Below are 20978 nucleotides of genomic sequence, written 5' to 3' on the forward strand. Positions count from 1 at the left end.
CTCTACTGACAATATATTTTTTAAAGTGGCAATTTCCCACCTGGAAAGACTGCAGGGAATGCTTTCCCGCCAATACTGGTTGCAGCCATTTTAACTGCAGATGGGCCTACACTCTTTACTCAAGTTGAAGTCCTGCCTCAAAGAGTTGCCAGTGATTCAAGCAACGCCTGTACCAGTGGACAGGATTGGGACTAAAAGTGATCCTCAGAGTTCCAGGATCAGGTAAGCACAAGTAATCTCACTACGAGGTGGGAAAATGAGGCCTGGCGGGCGGGGGGGGGGGGGGGGGGGGGGGGGGGTGTAGGGAGAGAGGGGTAGGCATCTTCAAGGTGAGGCTAGGGTTGGTAGCATCTGTGGAGGTGGGCACCCAATGCAGAAGAGGTCACTGAAAGAGATGCCCCATCTCCTGAGGACCAAGCAGGCTGACTTTGCAGACTTCCCTTTTGTTCCTCAGCTCCATCTTCCAGTCCAAAACTTAAGGTTAGGTAAAATATAGCACTTAAGTGGCGATTAATTGCCCATTTAATGGCTTTAACTGGGGCAAGGGTGGGCCTCCCTGTCTAGGTCTCACTTGTCCCACTATAAAACTGCAGACAGGTCGACACAAGAATGAGGACTGTGGAATGGCAATCCAGGAAATTTTACATGGCCCAACAAGAAGCTCAACCTGCTTTAAGTTCCAAGGATTTAACTGTAGAAACTTATCCCTCCCTTAGAGTTCTAAAATTTTGGACTCCCTCGTAATTCCTTTCCCCACCGGCCACTTTGCTCCCACTCCCAGGAGCAGTGCAAGATTCCATGTTATTATTCAGGAAAATTTCTGATTTTAAAAGCTTGTGACGTCATTCTATTTGTTTAGTCCTGGACATAATTTTCTACAAGTTAAATCATACATGCATTTCTGATAATATATGAAGCAATTCTTGGAATTGCGGTTTTTGTTCACATTATCTCATTCTTTGCAGGTAGACCCACCTTTTGTTAGAATTTAGTGTGTATCTGAGAATAGGTGTAACTCTGAAATACTTGACATTCCATGTCCATATGCCACAACTATTCCATTTTAGTGCCAAAAGAATGTGGAATTTCAGGCTCTCTCTATAAATCTAATTATACTCACTAGAAATTTTTTCCAGAAAAAGATATGGCTAGATGTTTTGCTGTAATGGCTAGATATGGCTAGATGTATTGCCTTGCTGTTAGAGGTTTTCGATGTGATGTTCATTAGTTTTGAAATGGCATAATGATGGAAATAAACTTTGTAAAGGAATTCTGCAGATTTATGGCTTGCTTTCCGCTAGCAAACAAAAAGGCACAATTGATTTGATCAAAGTGGTCAGAGACTTACAGAGAGGATGGTGATTAGAATACCAGCAGCACAAAGCACAGCATCACTGATTGTTTCTCCATTCTTATAGGGATACTTGATGCTTTCGTCATTGCAGTAAAATCCACGCTTATAAGGTTTGATGGTGCTAGTTTCGATAACCAGGAAAGGGAGGCCAGCTAATAGAAAGGACGACAACAGATACAGACAAAGCAAGAGTAAGTAACAGAGACAACAAACAGCTTAGGGGCACAACTGCTTCAACAGAGTAAAATGTGGCATACAGCTCAAATGCAATAAAGACTCCATTCACCATTTCCACACCCCTCCCACAAATTACTATTTTGAACTTTACGCTGCAATAATTCACATAAATTGTGTATAGTTGTATAATTTAGGTAGTATAATCATAATTATTCAGGGAGACAATGGCCTAGTGGTATTATCACTGGACTGGTAATCACTGGTAATCCAGAGAGCCAGGTAATATTCTGCGGATCCAGGTTCAACTCTTGACATGGCAGTGGTGGAATTTGAATCCAATAAAAATATGGAATTAAAAGTCTAATGATGACCGCAAATCCATTGCTGATTGTTGGGAAAAGCTCATCTGGTTCACTAATGTCCTTAAGGGAAGGAAACTGCCATCCTTACCTGGTCTGGCTGTGTCTCCAGACCCACAGCAATGTGGTTGACTCTTAATTGTCCTCTACACAATTTAGGAATGGGCAATAAACAATGGCCTAAATGGCAATGCCCTTGTCCCATGAATGAATTTTTTTAAATCCCCAAAATATACTGTGTTTCGTTTGAATTGTAGAATGGTCATGCCACTTAAAAGATTGAAGTTTGATAAAAAGATTAGTCTCCTTCACTCATGTGTCGTTGCTTTCATATTACTTGTAAAATAATATATCCTATGAAAGTATGCATTAATTCAATTGTTAGACATTTCTACAGAATGTATTATGTTTTGTTTCTAACAAGGTTTGTTCATCATATATTTAACTGGAGGTTGAAACTTTCCAATCATAGGTTTATATGTAAGCATACAAATGTTTCGATAATTGTCTTGTAATTAATATTATAATTAAACCCATGGATCTACAAGGGACGTTAGTGCATCGACAACCTTGACTAGTAAGGTAATCCTCAAATCCCCTCATAATTCTTTGAAACATTACCACAGATCTTTGATTTTTCACTTCACAACTTCATCCCCAACTCCTTGTTTACTTGGCACTTCATTTTATTAGTTATTGTGTACATTTTCCTTTGGCTCCACTTCTTTATTCCATATTTAAAACTCTGCTTAGTATCATAACCATGACAGGAAATAGCCTGTCCCTTTCATCTTGGGATATGCGTTCCAAAGACATACAATGCATGAAATGAGCTGTCCTTTGTCCCTTCAGTCCCTTTCACTCACACAGAGATAACAGAATGAAGTACTATGATAGCGAGTTTTGCCAAGATTTGTAGCTCAGATTGAGGTTCTGAATGTAGGCTTGCTCGCTGAGCTGGAAGGTTCGTTTTCAGACATTTTGGCACCACACTAGGTAACATCATCAGTGAGCCTTCATCCAGAGGCTCACTGGTCATGTTACCTAGTATGGTGCCGAAATGTCTGAAAATGAATCTTCCAGCTCAGCGAGCAAACCTACATCCCGAAGTACTACGATATCACTCGGATGAATCCAAAGCTTATTCCTGGTGTAGGAGATTACAAACAAAAACATATTCTAATGTTACAATAACGAGAAGATGTCTGGGATGGGGTACCCAAATATTTTTGCTTTGGAAGTGACTGCTGCTCAAAAGGTTTAAATGGGTTATTGATTCCCTGGGTGTATTAACAAGAATATAAACATAGAAATGACTGAATGGTGGAAAGACGTAGAGGTGTTAGGCCTGCCCACACCCCCAAGAAGCTTAATTAAAAGCATTTCTGAGATGCTCCCTGAAATATTTGGAACTAGTCTATGTGCAACAGAGCTGCTGAGAATCAAAGAGCCCATTAAGAAAATAATTACTGTCAGGAAGTGCCACATTTCACTTTGTCTTGGCTTGGCCATGCACCAGCAGATATAAACTTACACAAGCAATTGGCAGTAGTGTTCCCACTGCTAAGAGCAGGAGATTGGGTACCACACTTTTCTTATAGCTGTACTTGATGCTGTCGTCATCGCAGTAAAACCCTCTTTGATAGGGAGAGATGCCTGCAACATTTATAACTGCAGCTGGAAGAATAACTGAACAGATAAAGAAATAAATGTAAATGTTACAAATCTGATCAGATTCCAAACTGACAAAGAGACCCGTTCAGACCGGATTTGTAACTACTACATGGTTTTATTTCCTTTAAATCAAAACTGTAATATATCTTGCAGCTAAACAATGAGTATCCACTGCTGACAATGAATCAGTTATTTTCAACTTTATGAAAGAGAAAATACATAGCAAAGACTCAGCATCACCAGAATTTTTACAAGTTTGTATTGAACAATTAAACTCCCATTGGATAAAGCCATGGCTGTCTACTAATATTGTCATATCATCTGATATCAATAATGATATTAATAGACTGCTCCATAAATCAAGTGAATTATGTTTTCAAGAAAGATTTGAATAATGTTGCTGTGCCTTTTCTTGTTATACATCCATTGTTTTTCTTGTATTATCAACTGTTCCTTTTTAGAATGTCCAGCAGGGCTTGTAACAACAACAGGCATTGCCACTGTTCCACCAAAAAAAACAATTTTATAAATTAGTTAAAACTAATAAAACGCAGAATTTTTTTGGAAATTTGGATTTGTTGTATAGGATATAAACTAGTCTCCACATGCACTCGCACTTAGACCTCTAGTCTTTTATTTATCAGTACAGCAGAATGAATAAAATCAAGCTGCACTATAGCAATGTAAATTGTCCCAAGGTAATGACTTTGTCTGATTACATACAGTTTATTAAACTCCTACCAGAAATAAATAATCACTTTGAGTTCTCTATATTATGATATCAACAGAGTAAATGTGCCATATAAGAGACTTCGGATTCTTCAAGTGTTAATACTCTAACCAAAAGCAATTTTTTTCTCTTTTTATTTGATTCATAAACTAATTGTACACAAACGTATTGTACCTTTGTGGGAAATCGTTTACAGTCATGCAATTGTTAAACTAAAACCACACATGGTTAAGCTCCAAATGCACAGTGATAAATTCTGCTGAGTAATCAGGAATCAGTGACCTTAGAATTATATATTTATAACGGCACGTTCTAGCAGGTCTGACAGGCAAGTTTATTAAATTTTGTAAAAATTAGCACTTGTTATGAAGTAACATTACCTTAGCCAATTCAGGCCTCTAAAATCTTTGGGATCTCTTCCAGAAAACAGTTCTTATTTATAATGCAGCATCTGGCTTTCAGTGACCTCCTGAACTCCTTAATCAATGAGTATTTAGATTTGACATCTCAGGAAAAATGCCTATGAACCATACGTGGTAATTCTGATGTAAAAACGCTTTGAACAACACTTTAAAAAGGTAATAAATCTACAGATAAGAAACCTGTAACCTAGAAAGAACCATTTGATTACAAATAGGTTGTGTTTTATCTTTTACTTAAGCTTTAGAGAGCATGACCTTTCTCCAGTAATCTCTCTCTAGCAGACCTTATCTTGCTGTACTCACCTTTATGTTTGCTTTCTAAGTCAAACTGGCCTACATTCCATAAACAAGTGACTTCTCAACTTTAACAGAGCTGAAAACAAGTCAACACCTTGAAGGTAACATTAATGTTAAAATACCTCCAAGTCTAATCCATTTTTTCTTCTGCAGATCATCAACAGAAAAGTTGATTTTAATCTTTTTTATTAAGATAAGGTTAAGATTAAAATAGGAATTAAGATAATGAAGCTGAATTGTACATAATACAAAAGAAGAAATAGTCAACCGCAGATTCATTTTATTTTTTATTCTGTTATAGGATGACGGTGGTTGGGCCAGCATTTATTGCCTAATTGCCAAGAGGGCAGTTAAGAGTCAACCACGTTGCTCTGGGTCTGGAGTCACATGTAAGCCAGGCTAGGTAAGGATGGCAGTTTCCTTTTCTAAAGGACATTAGTGAACCAGATGGGTTTTCCCCAACAATCAGCAATGGATTCGTGGTCATCATGAGACTCTTAATTCCAGATTTTTATTGAATTCAAGTTCCACCGCCGCCATGTTGGGATTTGAACCCAAATCCCCAGAATATTATCTGACTCTCTGGATTACCAGTCCAGTAATAATATCACCAGGCCACTGCCTTGCCTGGAGGGCCTTACTGTCCATTGGGTAAACTCATCAGGCCATTAGAAATTTTAGCTACTTGACTTAAGCCTTCACTCAAGATAACTTTCTCATCATAACTAGACATTTGGCTTGCCCTCTTCTTTCAATTAGCTGATTTAAATTATTCATTATTTATTTACAACTGCAATGATTGATTCTTTGGAACATGAGGAATTTGAAAATACCAGTCAAATGCAAACAGTTAAATACATCACTGACTGGTCTGTAAATCACAGATTGCTCTCTCAATACTAACACAAATAGGTATCAGATCGTGAAAGTGTATTCATCCCAGGCTTACATCATTGCGTCCCATAGGCTTACAACTTTAAACATGCCATGAAATGAAATACAAGACCACAGAATGGAAAGCACACCTAAACAGCCTGTGTTCCAATCTTCAACTTGTATCTCTCATTATCATCTGAGAGTTTTGAAGTATAGATCACTGGTCTTTCATGTGAACTTCTATTCACCAACTTCCAAGACAATTGAACCGTTCAACATTGTTGTTTTAAGTATTTCAGTTGATAAAGTGCAGTGTTGAAAAAGTACAGCGAGTCAGGCAGCATCTGAGAAGCAAGAAAGTTGATGTTTCAGGCATAACTCTTCATCAGGACTCTTTTTCTGAGGATGAAGAACAGCAGAGGTCCATTGTGGTCTGGGAGGGTGAGGCCATGAACTGGGGCAGGGCTGACTGCAGGAAGAGTAGGTAACAACGCATGGCAGAGAGCGTAGAGCTGAGACTCTAGAAGGAGAACCATTTCTGGAGGCTCTGGATTTGCTGAACATTGCGGTTGTCCCAGCTTGATCCAAACTGAGATGGTCTGAATGTTGGCTGGAATCCATTGGAATAAATCGGTTTCTTAGGCAGGTGCTGAGAAAGGCGATGTGGCTGTAGTAACGGAATTGTTTCAGGATGCGGTTGAAGATCGTCAGAGCGGAGGGGATGACCGGGAGTTGCAGTTGGAAACATTCTTGCTGAGATCTTAGTGGAAGGAGAAGGAACTTGGAAGAAACCCTTGGAAGAAATTTTGCAGTATGGTTTGTAGCAACTAGGAGATAGTGAGGACTTCTCCAACATCTGCAGTCTTCACTATCTCCTCCTAAAATATTTCAGCCAGCAACAATGTTTCATAAGATTTTCCATTATCCCCAGTTCTGTAATACACAACTAATAATAGACCCAAATCTATATTATGGATTTTTTTTGTTCTGTTTGTCCTTCTGTCAAAGAATGTCTGCTTAAATTAGAAATTAGCTTTAAATTAGTTTCATTTCTGATGTTTCCTTTGCTGCCAATGAAAATTCATTAAAATATTTAAGCATAAAACCAAGCTCTCATTTAAGAAAGAGAAATTGTCATTCTGTATTTACAAACTGACTTCTGACAGCTGACATTTTAGAAATTTCCAATCAGGCTGTTTAAAATCCAGACTTTCTGATCCAGTATCATACAGGTGGTAACACTAAAACAGGTTGCAGCCTCAAATCTTTCACAACTTAAGTTAAGATCATTTTCTTTCTGGAAACATATTAGTGAAAGGAGTATCCCAAATGCAAATATGAGTGACAGGTCACTGGCCATGCTGCTAACTTCACTCTGTGACTAAACAAAAGGGCCTCAATTCACACAGACCTGTGCTCATTTCAAGGACTGTTTTGGTTTAAGGAGGAAGGAAGGGAGTGGTTTTTAAAACCTATTCAGTCAGTTTGATCAATTTGTAGTGTTAAAAAGGGGGAAAAAAATCAAAGGCCTCAAGAAGAAGTCAGCATTGTGTCAAAATTCTTTGAAACTTTACTCCCTCAGATTTTAATACTTAAGACCGCTTTAGAAAAACAGGGATTGGCTTTCGAGGACCGCCTGAGGGAAAGCAGAGGACACTTTGTGCGGAGCTTGCACTCATGTGGTGAGCATAACTGAAGTGGCCTGTGTCTGACTCGAAGTCTCACATCCAGGATTTTACCTCAGGAAGCAAATAAACACTTTTCAACTTTGTAGTTCTCCCTATTAAAGAAAAACTAGGAATTTCAAATGAATATTTGCCACACTTAAAGCAGTTATTTTTTAAACGGCTCACGAGAATTATTCCCTGCTCTCTACTTATTAGCCCAACTGACTTTGTTGGGAAATCAAAGTCGGAGTAAATGAAGGTGATTTAAATCCTGAACATCCTTGGACCATAAGCTGTACAGTTAGTTTGTGATCTTGCCCACTGCTGCTCTCCTGCACTAATCCTGCTAGAGTTCACAGGATCAATAGCAAAGTACCTATTGTGGACAGGTCAGACGTTAATAGTGTCACTGTAAGTGCACATCACCAGGAGAAGTTGAGTAATTATATATACAGAAAGCTGAGGTAGATACAGTTTTAATCATTTAGGAGATCAATGTTCAGGAGAAAGGCACAAAAGATGAATTAAGGATTTCTGATCAGCAGCAATCACATTAAATAGCAGGGCAAATACAAAGGAGCAGAAGAAGGCCATTCTACCCAATGTTTTATGTTCTTTCTTTCCCTGTGTAGCTGAAAGTTCCAGTACGTGCCCAAGTGAGCAGTTTGCTCCCCACCCCCCCCTCCCCCACAGCCTTCCCCACCCAGATCTTACCCATATATCCTCTTAAATGCACTGCACAAGAAGTCAATGAATTGCTTTTATTAAATTGGCCTGTTTCAGGATTTGATTGTACTTACATACACCCACCTGGGACGAGTAATCCCAGCAGACCCAGCATTAACCAGCAAAATTGATGCTGCTGAAGCAGAAAGTCCTTACCCCGACTCCACTGCCAGGAACATTTGCCTCATAAGGACTGAACAAAGGTTACAAAGAAATCGCAGATAGCACTAAGAAAATTTAGTGGACTAAAAATACATGTAGGTACTGCTGGTTCAGAGAAGTGCTAAGTTGGCTGCTTGATTCAATTATAAAAGGGATCAAGACAGTGCTAGGGGCCATTATCTTTAGATTGTTCTTCATTGATATAATTGAAGAAAGATGTCTGGCCATGACCCATAGCACTAGCTGCCTTCAGGGAAGTACATAGTCAGTTCTACATAGTTTACATAGCACCACTTTGGAATGATAGTATGCAAGTCAAATTTTTGAACCATTGTCTCCGATTTGTAGATTCTCTGGTTTTTATCCACCACCATCTCTCAATATCAAGCTTATATTCAATCAATTTCCATTTGCATAAAATGGGGCTGGGGGTTGCTTTGACTTTGGGAATGACAATCAGAAAGTCTATTACCAACAACAGATCCAATATCGTTTGTATTACAATGCTGATCAAAGCCAAATTTACCCCCAGCTTAATTTCAAGTACAGGCTGCAATTCTGCAACATATTAAACCTTTGAAATGAACTTAATTCTTCAAAGATTGAAATGAAATGATTAAAAATGCATTTTGTTCAATATAAATGGAGCCTATTCAGGGTGATAAGCAATGGTTTGTGCCACACAGGAAATACTAGTGTCCGCAGGCCCAACCTGGTTGGGGAGGAAGGCAAAATGATAATCACATTTTATATCTACTGTACTACTAACATATTTAGTTCACCAAACTTTTTTGTATGGTAGCTTTGACTAGGCTCTAGGGAACAAGGTTATGCTTATTGCTCACATTTGTTCAGGTGTACTTATTCAGCAAGTAGATGAAGAACAGATTACTTTAGTATGATTCAGAATAGACTACAGGAAACAATGGCCACTGGCTCCCTTGAAACTCACTAACTTGATACATCGACCTAGATTTTCAATGAGTCAGGATAACTCAGAAGTCCTTTAAAAATTGGGATAGATCCGAATTCTGGGATTGATCTGAATTCCAGGGTTTCCAATTTTCAGTAGCACTTGTTAAAGCTACAAGTTTATTCAGGTCATGAGGCCACTTTGGACACTCCGAACCTGACCCAGTTCATATGGGGATAGGAATGTCCTGTATTTTCATGGTGGCAAGTGAGATTATTTAAAGAATCAGATTTTAATGAACCCAGCCAGGTGTTAGATTTGGAGGTAGGTGAGCACTTTGGTGATAGTGACCACAATTCAGTTAGGTTTACTTTAGTGATGGAAAGGGATAGGTATATACCGCAAGGCAAGATTTATAGCTGGGGAAAAGGCAATTACGATGGGATTCGGCAAGATTTAGGATGCATTGGATGGGGAAGGAAACTGCAGGGGATGGGAACAATTGAAATGTCGGAGCTTATTCAAGGAACAGCTACTGCGGATCCTTGGTAAGTATGTACTTGTCAGGCAGGGAGGAAGTTGTTAAGCGCAGGAGCGGTGGGTTACTAAGGAAGTTGAATCTCTTGTCAAGAGAAAGAAGGCTCATGTTAGGATGAGATGTGAAAGCTCAGTTAGGATACTTGAGAGTTACAAGTTAATCAGGAAAGACCTAAAGAGAGAGCTAAGAAGAGCCAGGAGAGGACATGAGAAGTCGTTGGCAGATAGAATCAAGGAAAATCCTAAGGCTTCCTATAGGTATATCAGGAATAAAAGAATGACTAGAGTAAGGTGAGCATGAAGTCAGAGGAGATGGGGAAGCGCTAAATGAATACTTTTTGTCAGTATTCACACTAGAAAAAGACAATGTTGTTGAGGAGAATACTGAGATGCAGGCTACTAGACTAGACTGGATTGAGGTTCACAAGGAGAAGGTGTTAGCAATTCTGGAACGTGCAAAAAAAGACAAGTCCCCTGGGCTGATGGGATTTATCCTAGGATTCTCTGGGAAGCCAGGGAGGAGATTGTCAAGTCATTGGCTTTGAGCTTTATGTCGTTATTGTATCCAGGAATAGTGTCAGAAGACTGGAGGATAGCAAATGTTGTCCCCTTGTTCAAAAACGGGAATAGAGACAACCCTGGAAATTATAGACCAGTGAGCCTTACTTCGGTTGTGGGTAAAGTGTTGGAAAGGGTTATAAGAGATTGGATTTATAATCATCTGGAAAGGAATAAGTTGATTAGGGATAGTCAACACGGTTTTGTGAAAGGTAGGTCATGCCTCACAAACCTTATTGAGTTCTTTGAGATGGTGACCAAACAGGTGGATGAGGATAATGCAGTTATGTGGTATATATGGATTTCAGTAAGGCATTTGATAAGGTTCCCCACAGTAGGCCATTTCACAAAATACAAAGGGTGATTTAGCGAGTTGGATCAAATATTGGCTAGCTGAAAGAAAACAGAAGATGGTGATTGATGGGAGATATTCTGGAGCTCAGTTACTAGTGGTGTACTGCAAGGATCTGTTTTGGGTCCACTGCCGTTTGTCATTTTGATAAATGGCCTGGATGAGGGCATAGAGGATGGGTTAGTAAATTTGCAGATGACACTAAGGTTGATAGAGCTGTGGATAGTGATGAAGGATGTTGTAGATCACAGAGGAACATAGATAAATTGCAGAGCTGGGCTGAGAGGTGGCAAATGGAGTTCATGTGTAAAAATTGTGAAGTGATTCATTTTGGAAGGAGTAATAGGAATGCAGAGTAATGGGAATGGTAAGATTCTTGGTAGTGTAGATGAGCAGAAGGATCTCAATGTCCAGGTACATAGATCCCTGAAAGCTTGCACCCCAGGTTGATCGGGTTGTTAAGAAGGCATACAGTGTGTTAGCTTTTATTGGTAGAGGGATTGAGTTTCAGAACCATGAGGTCATGTTGCGGCTGTACAAAACTCTGGTGTGGCCACACTTGGAGTATTGCGTACAGTTCTGGTCACCGCATTATAGGAAGGATGTGGAAGCTTTAGAAAGGGTTCAAAGGAGATTTACTGGGATGTTGCCTGGTATGGAGGGAAGATCTTACGAGGATAGGCTGAGAGATTTGAGGGTGCTTCCATTAGAGAGAAGAAGGTTGAGAGGTGACTTAATTGAGACATGCAAGTTAATCAGAGGGTTAGATAGGTTGGAGAGTGAGAGCCTTTTTCCTCGAATGGCAATGGATAGCACAAGGGGACATAGCTTTATATTGAGGGGCGATAGATATAGGACAGATGTCAGAGATAGTTTCTTTATTCAGAGAGTAGTAGGGGCATGGAACACCCTGTCTGCAACAGTAGTAGACTCGCCAACTTTAAGGGCATTTAAATGGTCATTGGGTAGGCACATGGACAAGAATGGAATAGTGTACGTCAGATGGGCTTCAGATTGGTTTCATAGGTCGATGCAACATAGAGGGCCGAAGGGTCTGTATTGCGCTGTAATGTACTATGTTTACAGAACTTCAGAAGTGTTGTGAACCATAGCCTGTGTGAGGAAACCTGTTGAAAGGCAAACTCAAAAGGTCTTACCTACGCTTCTCATGCCAATCTATGCCTGCCAGCCAAGGTCAAGCCCTGCTTACTCCCAAGCTATGACCTGCACCAATCTCAATACCAATCATGTTACCCCACCATGCCATGCAATGCCACCAACCATCCCCCATAAGCCCTCGCATCTGGTTATGAAGCCTGTCCATCCATTCACCTATTATACAGTATGTAGAAGGAATAAACACTATGATGACAATTAAAGTCATAGAGTCATAGAGATGTACAGCATGGAAACAGACCCTTCAGTCCAACCCGTCCATGCCGACCAGATATCCCAACCCAATCTAGTCCCACCTGCCAGCACCCGGCCCATATCCCTCCAAACCCCTCCTATTCATATACCTATCCAAACGCCTCTTAAATGTTGCAATTGTACCAGCCTCCACCACATCCTCTGGCAGCTCATTCCATACACGTACCACCCTCTGCGTGAAAATGTTGCCCCTTAGGTCTCTTTAATATCTTACCCATCTCACCCTAAACCTATGCTTTTAAAAAGTCATTGATACCTTTTGACTTCCTTAAGAAAAGTTCCTTTTCACTATAGTATCAGTCATTCAGAGACTTTAAAATATTAACAGCAGAAAATAGCAGAAACTTTGACATTTTGTAACCAAATATTGTGAACTTAGCAGCACAGATCAGAATGCAGGGACTTGGGTGTTTCAACAGAGTCATGGATTTCTGGGCCCTTAGCCAAGCTTCACAATGTATTATTTTCTCAACTCAAACTCCACATTCAAGGATGAAAGTCTAGGTAAAATCTTTTCTCCACAAATACTGTATGATTTGATGAGTGTTCCTAGCATTTTCTTTAGTACGGCATACATATAGATGATGCATTGGAAGATAAATGCTGTACTCGGTTAGATTCATTCTGTGTAGGTACAGAAATCTAAAGCCTCAATGAAGTCTTAGTCCTTTCTGTCGACAGATATTAAAATAATTAGCAGCTGTGACAACACAGGGCTCAAGTTTTCTTTCTTTGCAGAAAGAAAATTAGCACCGTCTGTTATCTCTACAGATGTTAACGCACTTGCTGTGTGACTCAGGCTTTTGCAGATTTTGTAATGAACTACATTACTGTTCTGTTTTTAATGAAGCTTTATGCTACTTTCATGTGGCTTTTAGAAGAATTCTGTTGTACGTTCCAAAGATTGCTGCTATACCACAAAAATATTTCTCAACATTTTAAAAAAATATTCCCATCTGAAGGTTTGTTGATTTGCATTTGAAAACACCAGCAATATTCAAAGATGTAAAAGCACATGGTCCCCCATGAACATATTTATTCCAACTGCAGCTTCTGAATCAGTGCTTGTAGACTCTTGCCAATATCACAACAATACGATTCTCAAACAGTTATATTTCATTGCTGTATCTTAACATTTTCTTCATGGTTGTTCTTGCATGAAAGGAATTTCAGAATGAAAAAGTAGTTACATGTGAGGATTGTGTTTTAACAGAATGTGTTTTAAGCTGGTCACTATAGGGACTGATGACAGATTTGGACAGAAATGTAGAATCTTTACCAAGCACCTTAGCTGGCTGGTTCAAAGTATGAACCAACACATGAACACAATCATGTGTTCCCTCAATACTGTATAATATTGGAATAAATAAGTTATTAGATATAAAATAGGTCAGTTGCCCACAACTGGCATTCAGAGATGGTAAAGAATTGCAGGAATAAATGTCTACTGGGATGAAATTGACTTCTAGCAACAGCTTCAAATGGATATTAATAAACAGCCAGGCATTTCACATCTGATCAATTCATTTGCACTGAAGCCAGTGGTATGGAAAAATAAGCAGCATATAAAATGGGTGCGTGACTTGCTATTGTCCATCTTGCAGAGGATAATTTCAGCCCAAACAGTCTTGATCTTCAGATGACATATTGTGAATCAACACTAGGTCTCCCTGTTGCCAAAAAATGAAAAGATATAGACCACAGTGTTCAAAAGGCACAGAAAATAAAGTGACATTTGTAAAACACTAATTAAATTGATTCAAAGGAAGATGAAGGCCTACGGTAAGTTAGTGGTATTTATTATTACTTTATAGCTGACTGACTTCAAAAGAAAAACTTTTCTGATGGTTTGGAGCTGTGAAAAGTAATTTAGATTTTGGATCACCTTTTGTTCATGCATCAGATGGTAAATGTTTCTCCCCAACTTTCAAAGTGATTCCCATCAATTCTGCTCCATAAGGTAAATATGCAAAAGTCTTTTTGACTTTAAGATTTGCCAGCTGCAAAAATACTGTACAGATGAGACGCTGTAACTGAAGAGCTGCTCGGAAACCTGGGGAGATTTCCTGATACCTGTTATGGCTACTCTGTGCTTCATGTCACTTTGGGGCACACTAATTACTTTTAAATTAAAATCTATCACATGACAAGAAATAAAATGGGAACAGCAGTAAAAAGGTTCAGCAATAGCTCACATGTGAACACAAGAACTCAGAACGGAGACAGAATTCAGGGTAAATAAGGCTGAGTGTTAAATCCCAGGCTGGAACATGGTGAATAACATCCGCAAAAAGCAGGCACTACTTTAGCAAATGGGCCTCAAACATGCCAGACCCCAACATCCTGATGAAAAGAGTTCTGACTCTGGAAGAAAGTAGCTTTCTCACCATTAACATCAGAAGGCAGGAGGCTGCTGCCTTTAGTTTGTAAGAACAGTAATCAAATAGAGATAGATAATCTTTACAGGAGAGAAATCCCAATTGAAGGAGTGATGAGAAACCCAGTACAGGGGGAGAGCTGATGTTTCCTCATGGGCCCAGAGGAACACTTGCTGCTTTTGGTCTCCAAAGAAACTATTAAAAAAAAGAAACCTCGCTGGGCCCCATCTTGACCGAATGCTGCTCTTGGCAGGTTTTGCCTGTGCAGGCCTCTGGTGGGAGTTGCTGAGTGAAGCTTGATTCACATATTTAAAGAGAACGGCACTGGCTTCGGCAGGGTATCGTTGTTGCCTACAATTTAATATTGCAATCAGTCAGACAGAGAGAGAAAGTAATGGCTAGTTCACTGTTCAATTATTACTTGCTTCCACCAGATGAATGCAGACAAAAAATTGATAGACCTCAATTTTAATAACTTTGACAATATTGGGACCTATCTACATAGTAGTTGACTTGAGAAACAGGAGGCAAGCAATTCCAGTTATGCTCCTCCAGGCCTAACAGGAAAGTCTAGGCCTCACTTATTTCCACTCTTTCACTGTGATCAGTCAAAAAGGTACCTCAGATTGCCTCTGGACCAACTCCACATCTGACAGACAGGCACCATTCCCACAGTTTCCTGCTACCAATACTCACTGACCAGGTTCAGGCAGGATTCCACAATACTTTAATCAGATTAAACACAGAATATTCTTTTCCATTCTCACTTTAAAAACTGGTATTTTATACAGATTGTTTGTATGATACCTTTATGGTATTAATACAAGTGATCAGAAAATGCAATATTACAAATAGATCTATTAAACATTGATGTGTCAAGAAGCACAGATTTCACACTGCATTTAGCACACTCCAGATGTCTCTTTTTTTCAATGCTGCATGTTCTGCTACAACTTAAAACATGATGTTTACCATTCCAAAACGCTCACTAACCAAACAATTAAATTCATTATGGCATAAGCCTGTGTTTACTTACTGACAATTATCTTTTAAGAGCCATAAAATCTAAATAGTCTCACCTGACTATATAAAACACTGAACCCAATTTTAAGGCACACATCTAAAATAAAGAAATAGGACTAGCCAGGGTGGAGGGAGAACACTTCCATTAAGTGGTGTCAAATCTTCACCCATTTCGTCCTGACAAGGGCTGGAGCAGCAGAAATACTCCTTCAGACTCCATAGGAACAGACAGCCATGAACACTCTGGGCTTGTGTTGCCTTTTGCTCCCCCACCCCAATCTCCCACACTGCACAGGCAGCTCAGCCAGATTTCCTCCACAAGTGAGTGACTGTGGCTCAATGGGCATATGGCGAGGCACTCCACCAAAGGTCAATATCTATCCCAATTTATCGCCCAACTTATTACAAGCAACAAATAAATCAGGATTTGAATCCCCTATGGTCAGTACAGTACAGCCTTCCTGAATGCAAAAAGAATAGATAACATTAAACTGTACAAAGTAAACTTACAGCCAAATTTGTTGGGGGCTGACTGCTCACTTCTATAGGATTTGGAACATGAGAAAAACTTGCAGACAACAAGGGATTAGGAGACAGAATAGGGCTGAAGAAAATGTGAGACTGTGTTTGGTTCTTTATACCCCAATTATATACCAATAAGATGTACACCATTCAAGTTTCAAGCCAGTGCAATGATAAACGTACAATTAATAAGGATGATTTCCACTTCACGTCCTTTTACAAACAAAAAAAGACTGGCAATGTGTGAACAAAATATTAAAAGGGTCATGACAGCCTGAAGGGAAATAGAGTCTTTTTTGAAAAAGAAGATCGTTGTGTTGGAATTTACAAAGAATCCACTGTTCGTCCTACCCACTCAGCTGAGCTGCCAATGCCAGCCTACATTGTACCATTCACCATGACACTGGCTGGGAGCACTGTGGTATGCCTGCCACAAATCTCCACTGGGTGTTGGAGATTGAGTCGCTTCTCAACAACAACCTTCTTTGTTTGTACAAATAATTAAAAGTGAGAAAAAACACAAAGTGGAATAGGAGGCAAAACCTTACAAAATGCACAGTGGACACATGCAGCACAAGTGGAATTAAGACTAGAATATTTCAAAACTCTTCTCATTGAGAATAAACTCATCCCCGTTCACTGGAATTATGAAAAATAAATGGAGATCATAATATAAAAAGGAAAGCAGAACAATCAGAATTGATTCATGCATTCTCTGCAAAATCTACCATATTTCCCGAGGAATGAATGGACAGAGAGAATATTTTTCCACTCAGTGGGGTGTTCTAATTTAGGAACTTCATTGGACTCTAATGAAAAGCTTAATGCAGACTGAAGTTGCTGTGTACTAAAGCACTTGTGATTCAATAGAACAAGAGATATACAAAACCTCAGACAGTACTCAAAAAAAGTTTAAGAAGTTTGTTAGCCTGGGATGACATGGTATTATCTTTAGCAAAGAAAATAATGAAGAAAAATTAAAGTTAACGTTGTGGAGCATCAGCAGCCCACTGCAAAGTCCTGATTTTTATTCCTGAATAGGATGCATGGAGGCGCAAAAAACCCCTGCACCAAGATCCATTTTCCATCCCCTGGATTAGGAGTCAGACAGGCAATAATGGAGGAAACTGCCAGCTCTTAAGTTAGCCTGAGCAGAATGCCTGTCTGAGAACCCTGGCACCTGTTTAAAGTTTAAAAATAAAAACTAAAACACAAAACATTCCTCCTGTTGTCAACCCCTCACTCTCATCTCTAGACCCCTGACCCCAGCCCAAGATATCCTTGGATCATATCCACAGGGAGGCCTCAATTCTCCAAAGTGATGATCCAAAAGAAAATCACTGAAAACAAACCTGCTCTATCTTGATTAAAGTGCTGTGCTCATGGCTTCCAGACACCAGAGACTCCAATATCCCATTTCAGTCAACAGAGTGCGCCATTTAAATGGCCAGCTGCCTGCAGGGAGCATGCATGCATGAATGAATTACAGACCACCCTCTTCACACCCCTGTGAAAATTGAAAGATGATGCCAGAGGTGGGACTCTTGACTTGCTCTGGCATTTTTGCCCCAATTGAGACACTTATCTTTGATGTCTCAGTCTGATTTTATGACACTCTTTGTAGCACCCCAACAACACGTGTGGCACGGTGGCACAGTGGTTAGCACTGTTGCCTCACAGCGCCAGAGACCCGGGTTCAAATCCCGCTTCAGGCAACTGTCTGTGTGGAGTTTGTACATTCTCCCTGTGTCTGCGTGGGTTTCCTCCAGGTGCTCCAGTTTCCTCCCACAGTCCAAAAATGTGGAGGTCAGGTGAATTGGCTGTGCTAAATTGCCCGTAGTGTTAGGTGCAGGGGTAAATGTAGGGGAATGGGTCTGGGTGGGTTGCGCTTCGGCGGGTCGGTGTGGACTTGTTGGGCCAAAGGGCCTGTTTCCACACTAAGTAATCTAAAATAAAACAAAAGACATGGATACATGGCTACAGCATCAGTGTTCTCACAAAAATGATGTATAGCAGTAAACGTTCCTCTCAGATCATGGCTGATAGTCTGACAGAGCAGTTTGTAGACATCCTTGAACCTCTTTGATTTTCATTCCATTGAGAAAAAAGTTAATTTACAACAGCATCATCTCTATATAGTCAAGATGTTTTATTTTATTCTTTCGATGGGATGTGAGCATCATTGGTAAAGCAAGCATTTGTTTTCCATTCCTAATTTGCTCTTAAACAGAGTACCTTGCCAGTTTATTTCAGAGAGCAGTTAGAGTCAACCAGATCACTGAGGATCTGGAGTCATATTTTGGGCAGACTGGGTGAGGCTGGCAGATTTCAGTACCTAAGGGATATTACTCAGGTTGTAAGTTTGCTCACTGAGCTGGTAGATTTGTTCTCAGACATTTTGTCACCATATTAAGTAACATCATCAGTGAGCCTCTGATGAAGTGCTGGTGCTCTGTTCCACTTGCTATTTGTGTGTCTTGGTCTGTTGTGGTGGGTGATATTATTTCTGGTTCTTTTTCTGAGAGGCTGGTAATTGGAGTCCAAATCAATATATTTGTTAATGGAGTTCCAATATGAATGCCAGGCTTCTAGGAATTCCTGTGCCTGTCTTTGTTTATCCTGTCCCAGGATGGCTGTATTGTCCCAGTTAAACAAGTGACCATCTTCATCTGTGTGAATGGATAGTTGGTCATGTCTTTTCATGACTAGTTGGTGCTCATGAATCCTAGTGGCTAGTTTCCTGCCCGTCCGTCCAGTTTGTTTGTTTGTTGCAGTTCTTGCAGGGTATTTTGCATATGACGTTCAGTCTGCTGGTAGTACGGAGTCCTTTAGATTCATCAGGAGCTGTTTTGCTGTATGGGAATTCCTAGAAGCCTGGCATTCAAACTGGAACTCTATTAACAAACATATCAATTTGGACCCCATTTACCAATATCTCAGAAAAAGAATCAGAAGTGATATCACCCGCCACAACAGACCAAGACAGATAATAGCAAGTGGGACTCAGAACACGAGCGCTTCATCGGAGGCTCACTGATGATGTTACTTAGCATGGTGATGAAACGTCTGAGAACAAATCTACCAGCTTAACCAACAAACTTACAACCTGAGCCACAACCTTCTCTAATCTACAAATCTTCTATAAAATCGCAGATACTATTTAATCAAGTATGTTTCTATGATAATTAATGATAGTTTCCTGGTCACCATTACCTGGATTTATTTTTAATTCCAGATTTATTAATTGCCATGATCCCTCTGGCAGTTTCAATCTGGCCCAAGTCAAGGGGATCTCCGGCTATCTAGCAACAGTGATGTCAACAAGAGTAAGCTGTCAATTACACTAAATTATTCTCACAGACAACAAATTTGGAAGTTAAACGTTCATAGTCTCTTTAATTTTAATTTTCAGATAACAAAATAAATTATTGCGATTGAATTAAGACAGAAGCAAAATACTATGAACAAACTTCTCGAAAATGTTTCAACTATTTTAAAAACATAGTGCAAGCTTTTTTAATTAATGCAGAAATTTGACATTTTGCAAATATAAAAGTAGCTGTTAGGGACCAGTGAGGGTGTTTAGTAGAAATTATGATATAATATACCATTGAAAACTCAGAATCTTCTCTTTCTGTAGGATATAACATGTGAGGGTTTTTTTAAAAAAGATTAATGGCAGGGAAATGAAAGATTGCAATGTGGGGGCTTTCAACAGTGCACCCTCTGGAGGAATGTTGAATCACAGAGCTACTTCTCAATTTTCATGCTTCACTGCACAGGATCTTGGGGAAGAGATGACGCTAACACTGACAGTTTTGTTATCAAAATTATTTGGTGAGAGGGGAAAGGCACTGTAATTCTTCTTGCCTTGATTTCAGTTTTGGAATGATGTGTTTCAGAACAATTTATACCAACTCACTGTGGAGTAGATTCTGATATCTAGAGGTAATCAGCAGATCACCTCTGCTCCTTTGGAGTTGAAACAATAGTCTAGAGGACTTCTTCTCCTAAATCTATCATTCAGTTTCTGACTGATTCCTACCTAAAATACAACTGGAATTCTATTTATATCACTTCGGTAGAAGATAGATGCTGGAAATCTGGAAGAAACATGGAGAATTCTGCAGAAACTCAATAGGTCTGGCAGCATCTATGGAGAGAGAAACAAAGTTAACCGCTATGATTTGGCATCAAAATATTTGAAGAATCATACTGGATTTAAAACTTTAACTCTGTTTCTGTTTCCACAGATGGTGCCAGACATGCTGAGTTTCTCCAGCATTCTTTGGTTGTTTCTATTGGCATTATATGACCTCGGTTCTCACATTATAAGGGGCCTTTCTCTTGAAATAGTTTGCTGTCCGGGATATCTGGCAGGAGACTCCTTTCAAAGTGGAGCTGGTTATCAATCCCATTTTGAGGCCAATATTGCCAGACAAAGGCACTCAAAATTCATCACGGTGTCTTTGCTTCATCAATTGCTTTCTCACAAGCCCAATCCAACTCGATTTAATATGCATTTTGCAAGAGATCTATGATCTATAATCTATTGGGATACTAACAAAGTTTTAATTATTGAGTTTAAATTATGTAAAGTTTATATAATTCTTCCTTTGTATTAGAAACTACAGAGAACTGATGTGTAATTTTCACATTTAAAGAAAAAAAATGTTAAAACAGACTTTCAATGCAGTCAGAATGAAATTAGGTAAGGTGACTCTCCACCCCACTGTTCAGTTTTTCCTGTAAAATCAAAACACAAAATCTGGTATAAATGCAGCCTGCCTCACCTACCAATGATTGTAATAAAAGAATGC

The 20978-nt window shown here is 39.5% G+C and overlaps 1 protein-coding gene across 2 annotated transcripts in view; it reads right to left on the reverse strand.

Moving 5' to 3' along the window:
* plpp3 (phospholipid phosphatase 3) overlaps positions 1-20978 on the reverse strand; it is a 146085-nt gene that overhangs the window by 89575 nt on the left and 35532 nt on the right. The window contains exon 2 of one of the 2 annotated variants that reach the window (XM_043699110.2): positions 3425-3579. In XM_043699110.2, coding sequence (XP_043555045.1) covers positions 3425-3579 — 155 coding nt within the window. Of the gene's footprint in view, positions 1-1348; positions 1507-3424; positions 3580-20978 lie in introns of both variants that reach the window. The other variant, XM_043699109.2, reaches the window with a different exon arrangement.

This window comes from Chiloscyllium plagiosum, unplaced genomic scaffold, assembly GCF_037043375.1.
Source record: "Chiloscyllium plagiosum isolate Xiang-an unplaced genomic scaffold, Cpla_swu_hap1 HiC_scaffold_9, whole genome shotgun sequence".
Lineage (NCBI taxonomy): Eukaryota > Metazoa > Chordata > Chondrichthyes > Orectolobiformes > Hemiscylliidae > Chiloscyllium > Chiloscyllium plagiosum.